Raw genomic sequence first — 12,423 nt, 5'->3', positions numbered from 1 at the left:
AGGAGGGCACTGAAAAGTTGGTGAGCAAGTGCAAGTGCAAGTGCGGTGGAATGAAACGGCTCACCCGCCCCTGCCCTTTTCGCTATTCCCGTTCCATGCCGACCAAGGTTGGTATGTTGCGGTGACCTGACTCCTTCCTCGTTCTCCTTCTCATCGCGGTTTTGCTGCTCTCTCTATCTTCTATTCATCTTCCTGTTTTGCTACTCGAGGCGTGTCTCGGTATCTCCCATCTCACTCTCCCGAGTATCTTGCCGTTTAGCTTCAATTTTTCTTACGTGGGCATATCTTAGCTATATATTTCCGCCATCTGCCGTGGATATACTCATTGTTCCTTTTCAGGTTTTCATAGGACATAAATCTATTCTACAACTGCCATTTGAGACCATCTATAACCCTGTCATAGTCTCCGGGTTTTACTTATACTCGGATTTGCTTGGCGGCTTCGAGTGTCCCCACCAAATACCGCCATGGACGAACGACATCCAGAAAAAGAATCACCAAGGCCAATGGCTCCCACTGATACACGGGAAACCCTCTCAGGGGGTGTGGAAGAGAAGAAGAACATGAAGGAGCAAGTTACCTCTTCGGGTTCTGATACCGACGGACCTGAGGTTGTCGACGACTTCGGTCATGAATCAGGCCCAGAGCAAGACGGACCTCTTCCTGGTGGTGACTCCACCCTGTCTCAGCCCTACCGTACTCTCTCTTCGTCCTGGGCCCATACGGCTTGCGTTGTCCCAAGGTCGAATCGCAGGGGGCTCTTGGCTCGCTTCGCTTTCATTCCCGAGGTTGAGCGTCCTGTTGAGTACAAGAACAAGACAAAATGGATGATCACGGCTATTGTTGCCCTCGCAGCTGCCGGTGCCCCGTTTGGCAGTGGCATCTTTCTTCGTGAGTAATGTCGCCATGTTCAGTGATCTTGGCTTTTTGATTTCTAGAAACTAACCAGTGATACCACAGCTGCTCTTGAACAGATGGCTGCTGACTTACATACATCGCCAACTATCACCAACTTGGCCGTCGCATTGTACATGCTGGCTATGTCAATATTTCCCCTCTGGTGGTCGTCGTTCTCGGAAACGTTAGGCCGACGGACCATCTACATCGCCTCTTTCACACTGTTTGTTGTCTTTTCTGTCATGAGCGCTGTCAGCGTAAATACTGCTATGCTTGTGATAATGCGCCTTCTTGCTGGAGGAGCATCAGCATCCGTACGTACCATTTGCTTTGAAGCACGCAAAAGTAAAGACTGACCCATAAACACCATTAGGTACAAGCCGTCGGTGCCGGCACTATCGCCGACATTTGGAAGCCAGCAGAGCGCGGACGAGCCATGGGAATATTCTATCTCGGCCCCCTAATCGGCCCTCTGTTCTCCCCCATCATCGGCGGAGCACTTTCCCAGGGGTTTGGGTGGCGATCAACCATGTGGTTCCTCGCCATCTACGGCGGCTGCATTTTGATCCTGATCACCTTCGCCCTGCCCGAGACACTCACCAAGCGCAAGCCCCTTCCACCGCCGCCCGCTGAGAACAACGAGCTCAAGCGTGTCTCGTCTGTTGCCAAACACTCGAAGCGCGCTGGCACCATTACTAAGCGCTTTATCATGGACCCCCTCGAGGTCCTCCTCTACTTGCGGTATCCTCCGGTTCTAGTGTCTGTTTACTCTGCCGCCATCGCGTTCGGTGCTCTCTTCATCCTCAATATCTCTATCCAGACAACCTTCCACTCAGCACCCTACGGTTACTCTACCATCATCGTAGGCCTGCTCTATCTACCTTCTTCTCTCGGCTACATCGTTGCCTCGCTTTTCGGTGGACGCTGGACCGACAAAATTATGATGCGTGAGGCCCGCAAGGCCGGCCGCTACGATGCCGATGGCAACCCCATCTTTCTGCCCGAGGACCGCATGCGCGAGAACATCTGGCTAGCTGCCAGTATGTATCCTGCCGCCATGATTTGGTTCGGTTGGACGGCACACAATGGTGTCCATTGGATCGTGCCCTGTATTGCCAACTTCTTCTTTGGCTGCGGGTCTATGCTCGTCTTTGGTGCTGTCACGACCATGTTGACTGAGTTCATGCCACATCGGAGCAGCAGTGGTGTGGCCGTAAACAACTTTGTGAGAAACATCTTCTCGTGCGTGGGCACAATCGTCGCTCAGCCGCTCATTAACGCCATGGGGATTGGGTGGTTGTGCACCATGATCGGATTGTTTGCGTGGGTTACTGGAAACCTGGCCATTTGGATGTTGAAGAGGAACGCGGCCAAGTGGAGGGAGAGTATGGATAAGGCGTTGAACAAGAAGGCTTGAGCTTATAAGCTGGTGTTTTGCCTGTTACTGTGTGGATGGTCTCACACACAAGTTGATTATTAAGAGTAGGATACAAAAAAAATTGAAGGGTCGAGCGTTTGCTTCTGATGGAGGAAGTGTTATTAAGGCATGATTTTAATGGTTTGGTTGGGTACATGTAGACGGAGATGGCATACGCAGTGAGCATTCAGCGTTGAATAGGTATATAATGAGTCTAGTTTTTAATCAGCGATATATACCCGCAGAGGGATGACCTTTACAGCTCGATCCAACCTAGTTCATCCTTGCGCATTCCGAAGTCGACAAAGACATATACCGGTGCTGCTTTGGGTTTGGTTGAACCGAGCGTGGATATCGCCTAGGCGCCCAACAGGCAACGGTATTTTTCTTCGGAAACACTTTCCTTTCTCCTCGCCAACCAGCATCACAAGACGTCTTTCTTGCAGTTGATCCCCCATGTGGATCTGACCACAATACCCGTACAACATACCGTCACGACGGAGAGAGGCTAACTTCAAGAGCAAGAGCATTCGGTCTCCTCGAACATGGAAGGTTCGCTAGGAGTCAACTGGACAAATCCGCTCCTTCGTTGCTCTCCAACTTACGGCAGCTGCAGGAGTAATTTGAACAGCCTAGTACCATCTAGCAGATGAAGCCATCACCAGCCACCCACCAACCCATACCATGCATGTCCTTCATTCACGATCGTGACCCATTTGCACTGCACTGAAATTGTTGACAGCAGCTGTGCATATAACACCAAGATCCGCCGCCTGTAAACCATCAATCAGATAAGATTCCCTCGTGGCGCAATTGGCTAGCGCGTCAGACTGTTAATCTGGAGGCTGTAAGTTCGATCCTTACCGAGGGAGTTGTCCAATTCTCTTTTTCATTTTGCTTTTTCTTTTTATTGTTGTTCTTAGGCCATGATAGTTTTTAGAAGTGTTCGTGATCTTTCGGCACTTTTCTTTTTGTAGTGAAAGGAGTTTGGTGTCGTGGTTGATGGAAGGAAGGTGGTGACAGTATGGATTGTGGTTCAGGTACGTGCGTGCGTGGTGGTTAGGTTGGTTGTTGTCATTTCCGACATTGCGTGCAGTGATATCGGCAGAAGCATCATGTTAGCAATCTGGCAACTTATGAACTCAAGTTCTTCAAGTCATGGAAATAATTGGGGTTTTCATGAACTTTGACAAACTTGTCTTGGACCTGAGTTCCATGCGCTGACTCTGAGTGAAAGGGGACGCAATGCCTCCATAGCATGTGCGGCGATCCAAGTTATTTGGTTCTCCCGAGTCTGGCGTTGTGTCATTAAATGACCAACATCCTGTTGGGAATCTCGGATACTTTAAAAGAGGAATGTGAAACTGAGGGGTCCGAGGTTCCGAAACCAATTTCGCATCAATTGAACCATCTAAAGTTGAGCCCGTGATGTTACGTATGGCACCCGTGCTGATCATTTGACCTTTGCAAAGAAGCTGGTGAGCAACGAGACGTTGGACCAGGTGCTTCAGCCAAACCTTGGGAGCCTGTGTGGTGACGGGGATGATGATGAGATCAGGCCCATCGGTTAGGTCGATCAGGTTTCCATTTTGTTGGAACAATGATCACTCCTGTGCGCAATCGGTGGCATCACGCATTCACGGTTTTCTTTGGCGCCAGGATGGTCATCTCCAGCTGGCCAGTCCGTGCCGCCGCTGCCTCCGCTCTCCGAGTTTGTTTCGCCATTCGTTCGTCCTGGCTGCTCTTGAGCACGGAAGAGCAAAACAGAGGTTGGCTACGCATCCTATCCACGTCTCCGCCGTCGCATTTGGGCGTAACCGAACAACTGGAATGTCTCAATCAACCAACGGAACCAATTGCCTCGACACCATCAAACTTGTCGCGGGGAGAAAAAGAAAGGGATGGGGCTATCTTCACGCCGCCCAGAACCCGATTTTTTGGACTGTCCACTTCGTGGTTGTTTGGTATCTTGGATAAGTTGTGGTAAACGCGAGGAGGTGTGGACGACGACGAAGATGGTGATGATGATGACCAAGTGAAGACACCCGAAAACGACGGGACCGAGGCCTGGAAAAAGGAACTTGGAAGCTTCATTACATTTGGGACTGGATCGGGGATCCCTCTTGACTCGAGGTGATCCTGAATCCGACGCAGGGCAGGGCTTCCGGTTCATTCCCTCCATCGGATCACAAAATGGAGCCAAGAACGGAGAAACAGAACTGCAATTCACACGCAACCTGAATGGAACCAAACCTGACTGTTGCAGCCAAAATCGTCAGCAACGACTCGCCATGCAGTGCACAGTTCATGGCAAACGCTGCAACACCGCTCCTTCATTATGATACTTATTAGCACCCCAAGTGACCTTAATAACCACATGTAACTATAGTAGCAAAATGCGCTTGTAAATCCCTTGTTGTAGTCCATGTTTCCTGTCATTACAAATAGGGGGCACGTCGCGATTGGCGATGGCGGCGGGCCTGGACGGTGGTGACGGGACGGGCTGTGTGCGGGTCGTCGGATTCAGGGATTGCGCCAAGACTCGGGGTACAAGGCTACTTAGGGTTGGGGTTGTAGGAGTGCACGTGGATGTGGATGGGTAACCGACCTCTGTTTTTGCCCTTGCCGTACTTTGGAGTAGCGCTCGTTGGATCTCATGGACTCCCCGACACCTATGTTCTTTGCCAGCATGAAGGCAAAACAGGTGGACGCCCGCCGCCTCAAGGCTGCTGGGTGACCAAACTTTTCCAGACCATGTTCATTCTTGGTCTCCTCTTTCATTACACCACCCACACAGATGCTCACCACCACCGCATCCTCCCCGACGTTTCCATCGCATCTAGTCATCAACACCATCTCGCGCAACGCCGCCGCGAAATAAAAGTGCGACGCCAAAACTCCAGCGCCTAGGCCGGGAGACAAGACCGACGCTGCTTGCTCCCTCCGCGTCAGCGCCCAAGAGCCAGCTGCCACCCCATCAACCACTCCATTCCAGGTTGTGTGTGTGCCCCGTCACCGTCCAACCAGTGGATCGCCCAATTCCCGAACCGCGAACCTGGGCCAAGGCACCAACAATAAATCTATTTCCTCCACCTCGCCGACGAGCCGGCTTTTCTTTCCTACATCATTGTCGCTTGCCGCAACAACCAACCCTCGACCGTCTGTCTACGTCTACCCATCAATCAGCCGTCAGATTATTTTCACGACCTCACCCTTACGCCAAACAACTCTTGAGCAATGGCTCCTCCTGTCAAGAACAACGCCACTCCCAAAGACCGACGAAAGTCGAACGGGGTTGGCGTCTCCGTGAGCTCTAATGGCGCGTCGTCCAAAGTTGTCACCCTCGCCGTGACACCAAAGAACCTACGCGCTATTGTCGACCCTGGTTACATCAAAGAGGATACGCCACTTGTCAAAGAGACCAACGGTTCACCTGCCGACTCGACCGTCATCCCTGCCGTCACGAATTCGGCCGCTGAGAATGCGTCCGACTCAAACGCAAACACTCCCGCAGCCGGTACCCCGGCGCCGCAGTCTGGCCCCATGGGCCCACCGATTGATGGACTGAAGAAGAAGGGTGTTAAGCGGGCGGCAGGTGCTGGCGTGAATGGCAATGGTGAGGCCAAGGTTCGGAGCAAGCCGGGTCCCAAGAAGAAGCAAAGGCTGTAAGTGCTCTTCCCTTCTGCATGTTTTCCCATACAGGTGAAAACTAACAAGCATACAGAGAAGACGGTACCATCGAGGGCGGCCGAGGCGGCTTGGCTGCGCACAAACTTGGACCCAAGGCTAACATGGGCGCTATCAACGCCGGTCTCCGAGCTCTTGATCGGTCTGGCAAGCCTTGCCGGAAGTGGACCAGAGGTGGATTTACCCTCAAGAGCTTCACCGGTGTTGTTTGGGAGATTCCACGCTGGACCGCACCGCCTAAGCCACGGCCGGAACCAACGGCAGAGGAACCCACTCCTGTTTCAGCATCCGCCGAAGGTAGCAGCAAGGAGAACATCCCAATGGGACAGAACGCCCAAGTCAAGAGCGAGCCAAGCAACAATGGGGTGGATGTCGAGATGCAGAATGCCCCCAGCTTTGCCGCCGCCAACTCAGCCGCGCCGTCACCGGGACCGACACCGGCACCAGCACCTGCATCAGCACCGACAGCCATTGCCGTATAATCACGGCATTGAGTCTTCATCACCGCTTGCAGTTTAAAGTTTTCAGTTATATAAAAGAACGTTGCTGTTGAAGTTTGGGCATGGTCGGCTGGGCAATAAGGGTTTGGGTGTTAGAAGCATTCGAGCACGCGCACTGGAAGGAAAAGAAACAGGTTATGGGGAGCTATCACCCTACAAAAGCTCGTGTGCCCGCCGAGGCAGGAAGCAACAGTTTGGCGTTTATGGCGTGTAAGCAGGGATGCGGGAGCTGGTTTTTTTTTCCGTGTGAATTAGAGGTGTACATGGCCACAGCGAGGCCCGGAGTTGGCGTTTTGGTATCAGGGGATTCTCACGTCTGGACGACGAGTGTTGCTTACGGGCTCCACTGGCGAGTGTCTTACAGCTTTAATATGAGGACATCAAGGCCTTTGAAAGCACCTATACCCGAGCATGTATATGCTGTTATTATTCTGGTAGTAATTGCGCGGTGTCGCGCTAGATTTTACCACACCATTGCCTTCCCCGAATGCTTGATTACCGGTGTTCGTCAACTTGGGCGCAACCGAAGCATTGAATACATATACATGTGACTTGAAAGGTATCCGGTGGCGTCCTTACATTCTTTGAAGGGATCTCGACACGGCACAAAGACACGCTCCGAAGAAAGTTGACATTATCTTCAGTCAGTTTCTGTTGTTGCAACGTCCCTCGAATTGACACCCTATGCATCCTACTGCCCACAGGTTGATCATTAATGGTTTAGGGTGGCAACCTGAGGTACCGCTTTTTCTCGTTCGATTTGGATACCCCCAAACTGCGCTAAGGTCAAAACTAGCAAAGCCTAACACAATCCCACCAATGCTGTTACTGGATCGTTCCCAAGAAACCAACTGATCCACGTTGGCAAACCTGCGATCGGTTGTGACCCGTATTAACTCACTAACAGATTGGTTGAAGCCCCTGTTGGGTTCAGATATACCCGGTGCTATACCTGTTTTGAGGGTATCCAAATCGAACGAGAAAAAGCGGTAGACGAGGCTTCTTGGTATTGATCCGACCAAGTGAAACAAGGTTCGCGTACGGACTCTGCAGTTAGTTCCATAAAACCACAGAGGTGTGGTGTTGTTGCTTGTTGGCCTTCACGTCTGCCAGGAAGCTTGACCAATCAGATGTCGTTCGCTTGTGCCTGAAGCATGGGCATGTGCGGCATCACTGCCAGCTTGGAGTACAAAGGTACATGTTGCAGGCATGATGAGCCACTGCTCGCGTTGGATCCGGATGGCAAGAAGCGGTGCGAAACCGATTGGGACGGCAGGCAATGACTGCCGGCCGCCGGCACCTTCAGACCAGGGTGCTGGTAGGTACCTCTTGGACTTGTTACAAGCCCGTCCATGAGGTGTCTAAACCACCCTGAGCACTTGACTATCTTGAGGTTTGAGATGGACTTTCTAAAAATTCAGATATGGTTTCTCTGTCCACTCGACTAGATGTCCAAGGTTCAAGTAGCAGGATAGCTCAGGTCCAGCTTGATGCGCAGTGACGGCAATGATATCTCTAACCAACGGTGGATCACTCACCCCGCTTCATTCCTGGGGAAATGTCATGGTAACCGCTGGGACTTTGCTCCCCTTGCTGCCACTCTACCACGCCATCCACGATGCTCAATGTTAACGTTGAAAACTCCCAACCGGTCATTTCATAACTGACTGTTGTTCCAAAGCTGAGGTGAGGTGAATTAGAGATGGAAGTAGGTAGGCATGTGTCGCCGGCCTCGCTGTCCCGGTAGATGACCCCAGCAGGTGCCAGGTAGGTAACCCACACAGTCTAGACGTGGGAGCACCTGCTGACCTCACCCTGGTTCTCCATTGCGATAGAGCGGGAAAGCGGGACTGCGCACCTCGAGGGCCCCGTTGATAAGCCAACAACGTGAACCCGCTCGCTCGCCCAACCTTCCATCCCTTCGATTGCTCAACATCTCGATAGACTCTTCTTTAATCACAACAGGTTGACTTTTGAATATCTTACAACGTGCCCAACCACTGGTACTCATATCCACTTTGGCAAATCGGAGAGCAACTTCCAAGTCAGGCCGTCTGGAGAAGTGCGTGCATGCGTGGAATGCGGTAGTGTGCCGGTAGGTTCCAGCTCCAAGCACGACCATTATGACATAGCGGCCTTGGATTGCTCGTGCTCTCCAATTTCAATAACGAATCGCCTTCCACCTCCGTCATTCGCACACACCACACCCACTCTACCTGTCTGTGTCCAAACCGCTCCCGAAGCCAGCATCCTCTACTGCCAACCCGCATAAGCCCATCTAGAGGTACTAGACAGACAGTTTCCACACAACAACGAACTTTCTTGGACAGCATCCGATCGGCGACATACCACGTTCCTGCCCGATCCTCCTCGGATATCAACCATTTCCGGGAGGCCAGGTTCCTCGGGCAACAGCAAGCCAAACCAGTCGCCTGGAGCAATCGACGGCGTTAACTCCGACCATCATACACCACTCCTCCCTTCCCACTCAGTCGCTCAAACACCTCTCACACCATGACCAACCCAAACCCATTTCCACGCCGGATGTCTTCCTTTGCCTCGGCCAACAATGGCTCTCGTCCCGTTCGATCCGCCGGTTTCTCCCACTTGCTGAACCCATCCCCCGACAGTGGCGGCCATGGGAATGGCGCCGGTTCGCACGCCGGCGCGCCCTTCTCCTCACTCGATGCTGGCGCCCCACACTCGGGGAATACTCCTCATGGGCTGGACGAGGGGGGCGGCTCGCACCGGACGTCTGGTGGTAGCTTGCCGTCATTCTCTCGCGCCTTCGACATGTTCACGAGCAAGGAGCCGTTACTGGCGGGGCCGAATGTGACATATAGCGGAGTCGGACCCTCGGCCAGTGTCAGCAAGACGGGGTTCCTTTCGCCTTCGTACCTGCGAGGATCCGGTTATATAGAAAAGCTCGCGGAACAACACAAGGCCAAGCTCTTGGCTGACAGAGAAATTACCATGTCCAAGGGGCCATCTGGAACGGTATTTACCGGGAATACGGGGAACACGGAAAATAGGTCTGCGACGCTTCACACCAAGCTCCCATCCGGCACACACAGAGGTGTGGCGTTGAATTTGATAGAGCGCCCCCCCGCATCAGCTGAATTCGAAGATGTCGTCAGCCCGCTCCCCACTCGATGGAACAGTGACGACAAGGACCATACTGTGGAGGTGTTTGGCGATGGTTACGAAGTAAAATACACAGGCTCAAAGGGGTCAGAACACGAAGCCGGCGCGATACGAGCGGATAACCCTATGCCCACGCAGTGTGGTGTATACTACTTTGAGATCATGGTACTCAACAAGAAGCGAGAAGAGTAGGTTTCACTTGGGCGTTGACGTCTCTTTGGCCTCCAGTTTGCTAAGCCGGGTGAACCGACGCTAACTTGACCGTGTCCGCATAGAAATATCATCGCTATCGGGTTCGAAACTCGAAAGGCATCCTTGTCGAGGTTCCCGGGCTGGGAGGGGGAGTCTTGGGCCTATCATGGCAACGACGGAAAAATCTTCGCCTCGGGGAGCAATTCGGGCAGATCATACGGCCCAATGTACGGCGCCGGCGACACAGTGGGCTGCCTAGTGAACTTTCGGACAAATCAGGTCTTGTTCACGAAAAATGGCGACGAACTAGGTATGCTTGACCGCAAGATTGGGCTGTGTGGTGATGACTAACATGTGGTGTGTGTAGGGATCGCGTTTAAGGACCCAATCTTTAAAGATACTACCAAGAATTTCTATCCTGCCGTGGGGCTGAAAAGGCCTGGGGATCACATCTGGGTTAATTTTGGTCAAGTTCCCTTCCAGTTCGACATCGACGGTTACATGAAGGTGAGGCTACCCTAATGCATTGTCCACGCGATCCTGATGTGACATTAACGAGATTTTATGCAGAAACAACAAAAGATGGTCGCAGACAAGATAAGAAGCACGGATACTGCTAACCTCGCGCCTCCTCTAAACGATACTGAGCTCATTCAGCAACTTGTAAGTTTGATTGGGCCTCAGTCACATGGTACTTCAAGACTAACTACTTCAAAAGGTTTTGCAATTCCTTCAACACGATGGTTATGTGGGAACTGCCCGCGCGTTTGCCGAAGAGATACACATGGAAAAGCAGGCTCTCAACATGGACGCCGACGTTCCGGTTGAGGGCGTCAATATCAAGGATGATGAAGATGCAAATAACAGGCAACAAATTCGCCGTGCCATCCTCGAAGGCGACATCGACCAGGCTCTCAGCTACACCAATCAATTCTACCCCAAGGTGTTGGAAGAGAATGGACAGGTCTACTTCCGGCTACGCTGTCGCAAGTTCATCGAGATGATCCGAAGGGAGGCGGAAATGAACCGTTCACTACAAGAGGCCGGAGTGAAGGCTAAGAGCACCTCTCAGGCTCGACCCCATCCTGGGAATGACACGCAACGGACATACAATCAGCATCCAGGCGGCGGGGAGGACGAAATGATGACGGAGGGCGAAGAAGAGATGATGGACACCGGAGAGGATGGTACCGAGGAGTACTCGCAGAGGACAGGCAACCCCGAGGACGAAACCATGGCGATGAGCGCTGCCGGCGTGAGCGAGCTATGTCAGGATGCGCTGGAATACGGCCAAGAGCTGCTGGACGAGTTCAAGAATGACCCAAGCCACGAAGTCACCAAGCATCTCAGGGAAATATTTGCGCTGATGGCGTACCCGAATCCTCTTGAAGTGAAGGAGGTCGCGCATCTCCTGGATCGAAAGGGGCGCGTTGCTGTGGCCGAGGAGTTGAACTCCGCCATATTGAGTATGTTTCAATTCCCTTGCTTTCCTTCCCCGCCCTTCCGGCTGTTCATCCTAACAATCTGTGACTCACAGCATCTCTCGGCAAGTCTTCTCGCGCAGCGTTAGAGAACCTCTACGCCCAAACAACGGTCCTCCTCGAAGATCTTAGGAAGGACGGAGGTGACGGTGCGTTTGTCACCATTCAGAGCGTCTTTGACGAAATACCCAAGGCACAGATAATATAGGATTGGGAAAGTGTCTTAAAGGCAGTTCGTTAGTACACGGATCAGAAACAGAAACAGAAGCAGGAGCAGGGCGAAGATCAAGGCGAAGATCAGGGCGAAGATCAGGGCGAAGAGCAGGGTGAACATCAGGGTCACGGTCAGGAGCTGGACGTAATCATGGAAGAGGCCGAGGATCAGGATCCTGAAGAGGACCAGGATCGGGTTCAGGGTCCGGATCCGGAAGAACGGAATGGAATTCTGGCAGCGGGTTTTGAGGGGAACTTCATGGAAGTGGACGAGGATCTGAATGAAGTGGACGAGGATCGGAATCTGCGTCTGAATCGAGTTCTGGGTGCAGTGATAAACTTAGTGGACGGGGATCTGGATCGGGATCTGGCAGACCTGGAACGGATTCTGTTCTGAATGGTTAAGGGGAACCCCTGACGAAGTGATATACACCAGAGGAGAAGCATGGGAAGACAGAAGAAGAAGAGACAAACATCAGGAAAGAAGGAAGAAGGAAGTGGGCAAAGAGCTCGAATGGCAACAGCGAAGATGATTATGATTAGGTATGGGTTGGGTCGCCATGGATTTTCACGACAAGCGCAACTACAAACGCACGCTGTGGTGGTGTCGTTTCCATCGTCGGGTATTTGGTGTGGCCAGGAATAGGTATATGGCATGGATGGATGCAGCGTTGAGCGTTGAAGAACATGCATGTGTGGATTGGGATTGAGATTGGGATTGGGTTGGTTCTTATAAATCGAGTAGAGAGCTAGGGTAGGTATCATCATCAGCATTTTCACTGATTATATCTGCGTGGGAGAAGGTATGGAAGTGACTCAGCTGCTTTTTGTCAGCATTTGCCGCTCTGCACAGCAATGAAATACATCATGGATACATAACACATAACGCCTT

General features: G+C 52.2%; 4 protein-coding genes and 1 non-coding gene across 5 annotated transcripts; all 5 read left to right on the top strand.

The window, feature by feature from the left end:
• Positions 1-240: 240 nt before the first annotated feature.
• Positions 241-2,453, top strand: B0H65DRAFT_118451 (major facilitator superfamily domain-containing protein). Its single transcript, XM_062820686.1, has 3 exons — positions 241-891; positions 961-1,211; positions 1,271-2,453. The coding sequence occupies exons 1-3, from the start codon at positions 468-470 to the stop codon at positions 2,312-2,314; spliced, it is 1,719 nt and encodes a 572-aa protein (XP_062684747.1). The 5' UTR covers positions 241-467; the 3' UTR covers positions 2,315-2,453.
• A 659-nt stretch (positions 2,454-3,112) lies between these two features.
• On the top strand, positions 3,113-3,186 carry B0H65DRAFT_t123. Its single transcript has one exon. It is a non-coding gene; the product is annotated as a tRNA-Asn (tRNA).
• Positions 3,187-5,068: 1,882 nt separating this feature from the next.
• On the top strand, positions 5,069-5,224 carry B0H65DRAFT_420830 (uncharacterized protein; the record flags this gene model as incomplete). Its single annotated transcript, XM_062824306.1, has 1 exon — positions 5,069-5,224. The coding sequence occupies one exon, from the start codon at positions 5,069-5,071 to the stop codon at positions 5,222-5,224; it is 156 nt and encodes a 51-aa protein (XP_062684746.1).
• Positions 5,225-5,361: 137 nt separating this feature from the next.
• On the top strand, positions 5,362-6,958 carry B0H65DRAFT_118357 (INO80 complex, subunit Ies4). The gene is made up of 2 exons (XM_062820685.1): positions 5,362-5,979; positions 6,039-6,958. The coding sequence occupies exons 1-2, from the start codon at positions 5,552-5,554 to the stop codon at positions 6,481-6,483; spliced, it is 873 nt and encodes a 290-aa protein (XP_062684745.1). The 5' UTR covers positions 5,362-5,551; the 3' UTR covers positions 6,484-6,958.
• A 1,861-nt stretch (positions 6,959-8,819) lies between these two features.
• On the top strand, positions 8,820-11,628 carry B0H65DRAFT_118135 (CTLH/CRA C-terminal to lish motif domain-containing protein). The gene is made up of 6 exons (XM_062820684.1): positions 8,820-9,833; positions 9,921-10,147; positions 10,205-10,344; positions 10,408-10,500; positions 10,556-11,303; positions 11,375-11,628. The coding sequence occupies exons 1-6, from the start codon at positions 9,016-9,018 to the stop codon at positions 11,524-11,526; spliced, it is 2,178 nt and encodes a 725-aa protein (XP_062684744.1). The 5' UTR covers positions 8,820-9,015; the 3' UTR covers positions 11,527-11,628.
• Positions 11,629-12,423: the final 795 nt, after the last annotated feature.

Source organism: Neurospora tetraspora (assembly GCF_033439725.1).
Source record: "Neurospora tetraspora strain CBS 560.94 chromosome Unknown B0H65scaffold_2, whole genome shotgun sequence".
Lineage (NCBI taxonomy): Eukaryota > Fungi > Ascomycota > Sordariomycetes > Sordariales > Sordariaceae > Neurospora > Neurospora tetraspora.
The sequence above is the reverse complement of the archived record's forward strand: the minus strand, read 5'-3'. Positions and strand labels throughout refer to the sequence as shown.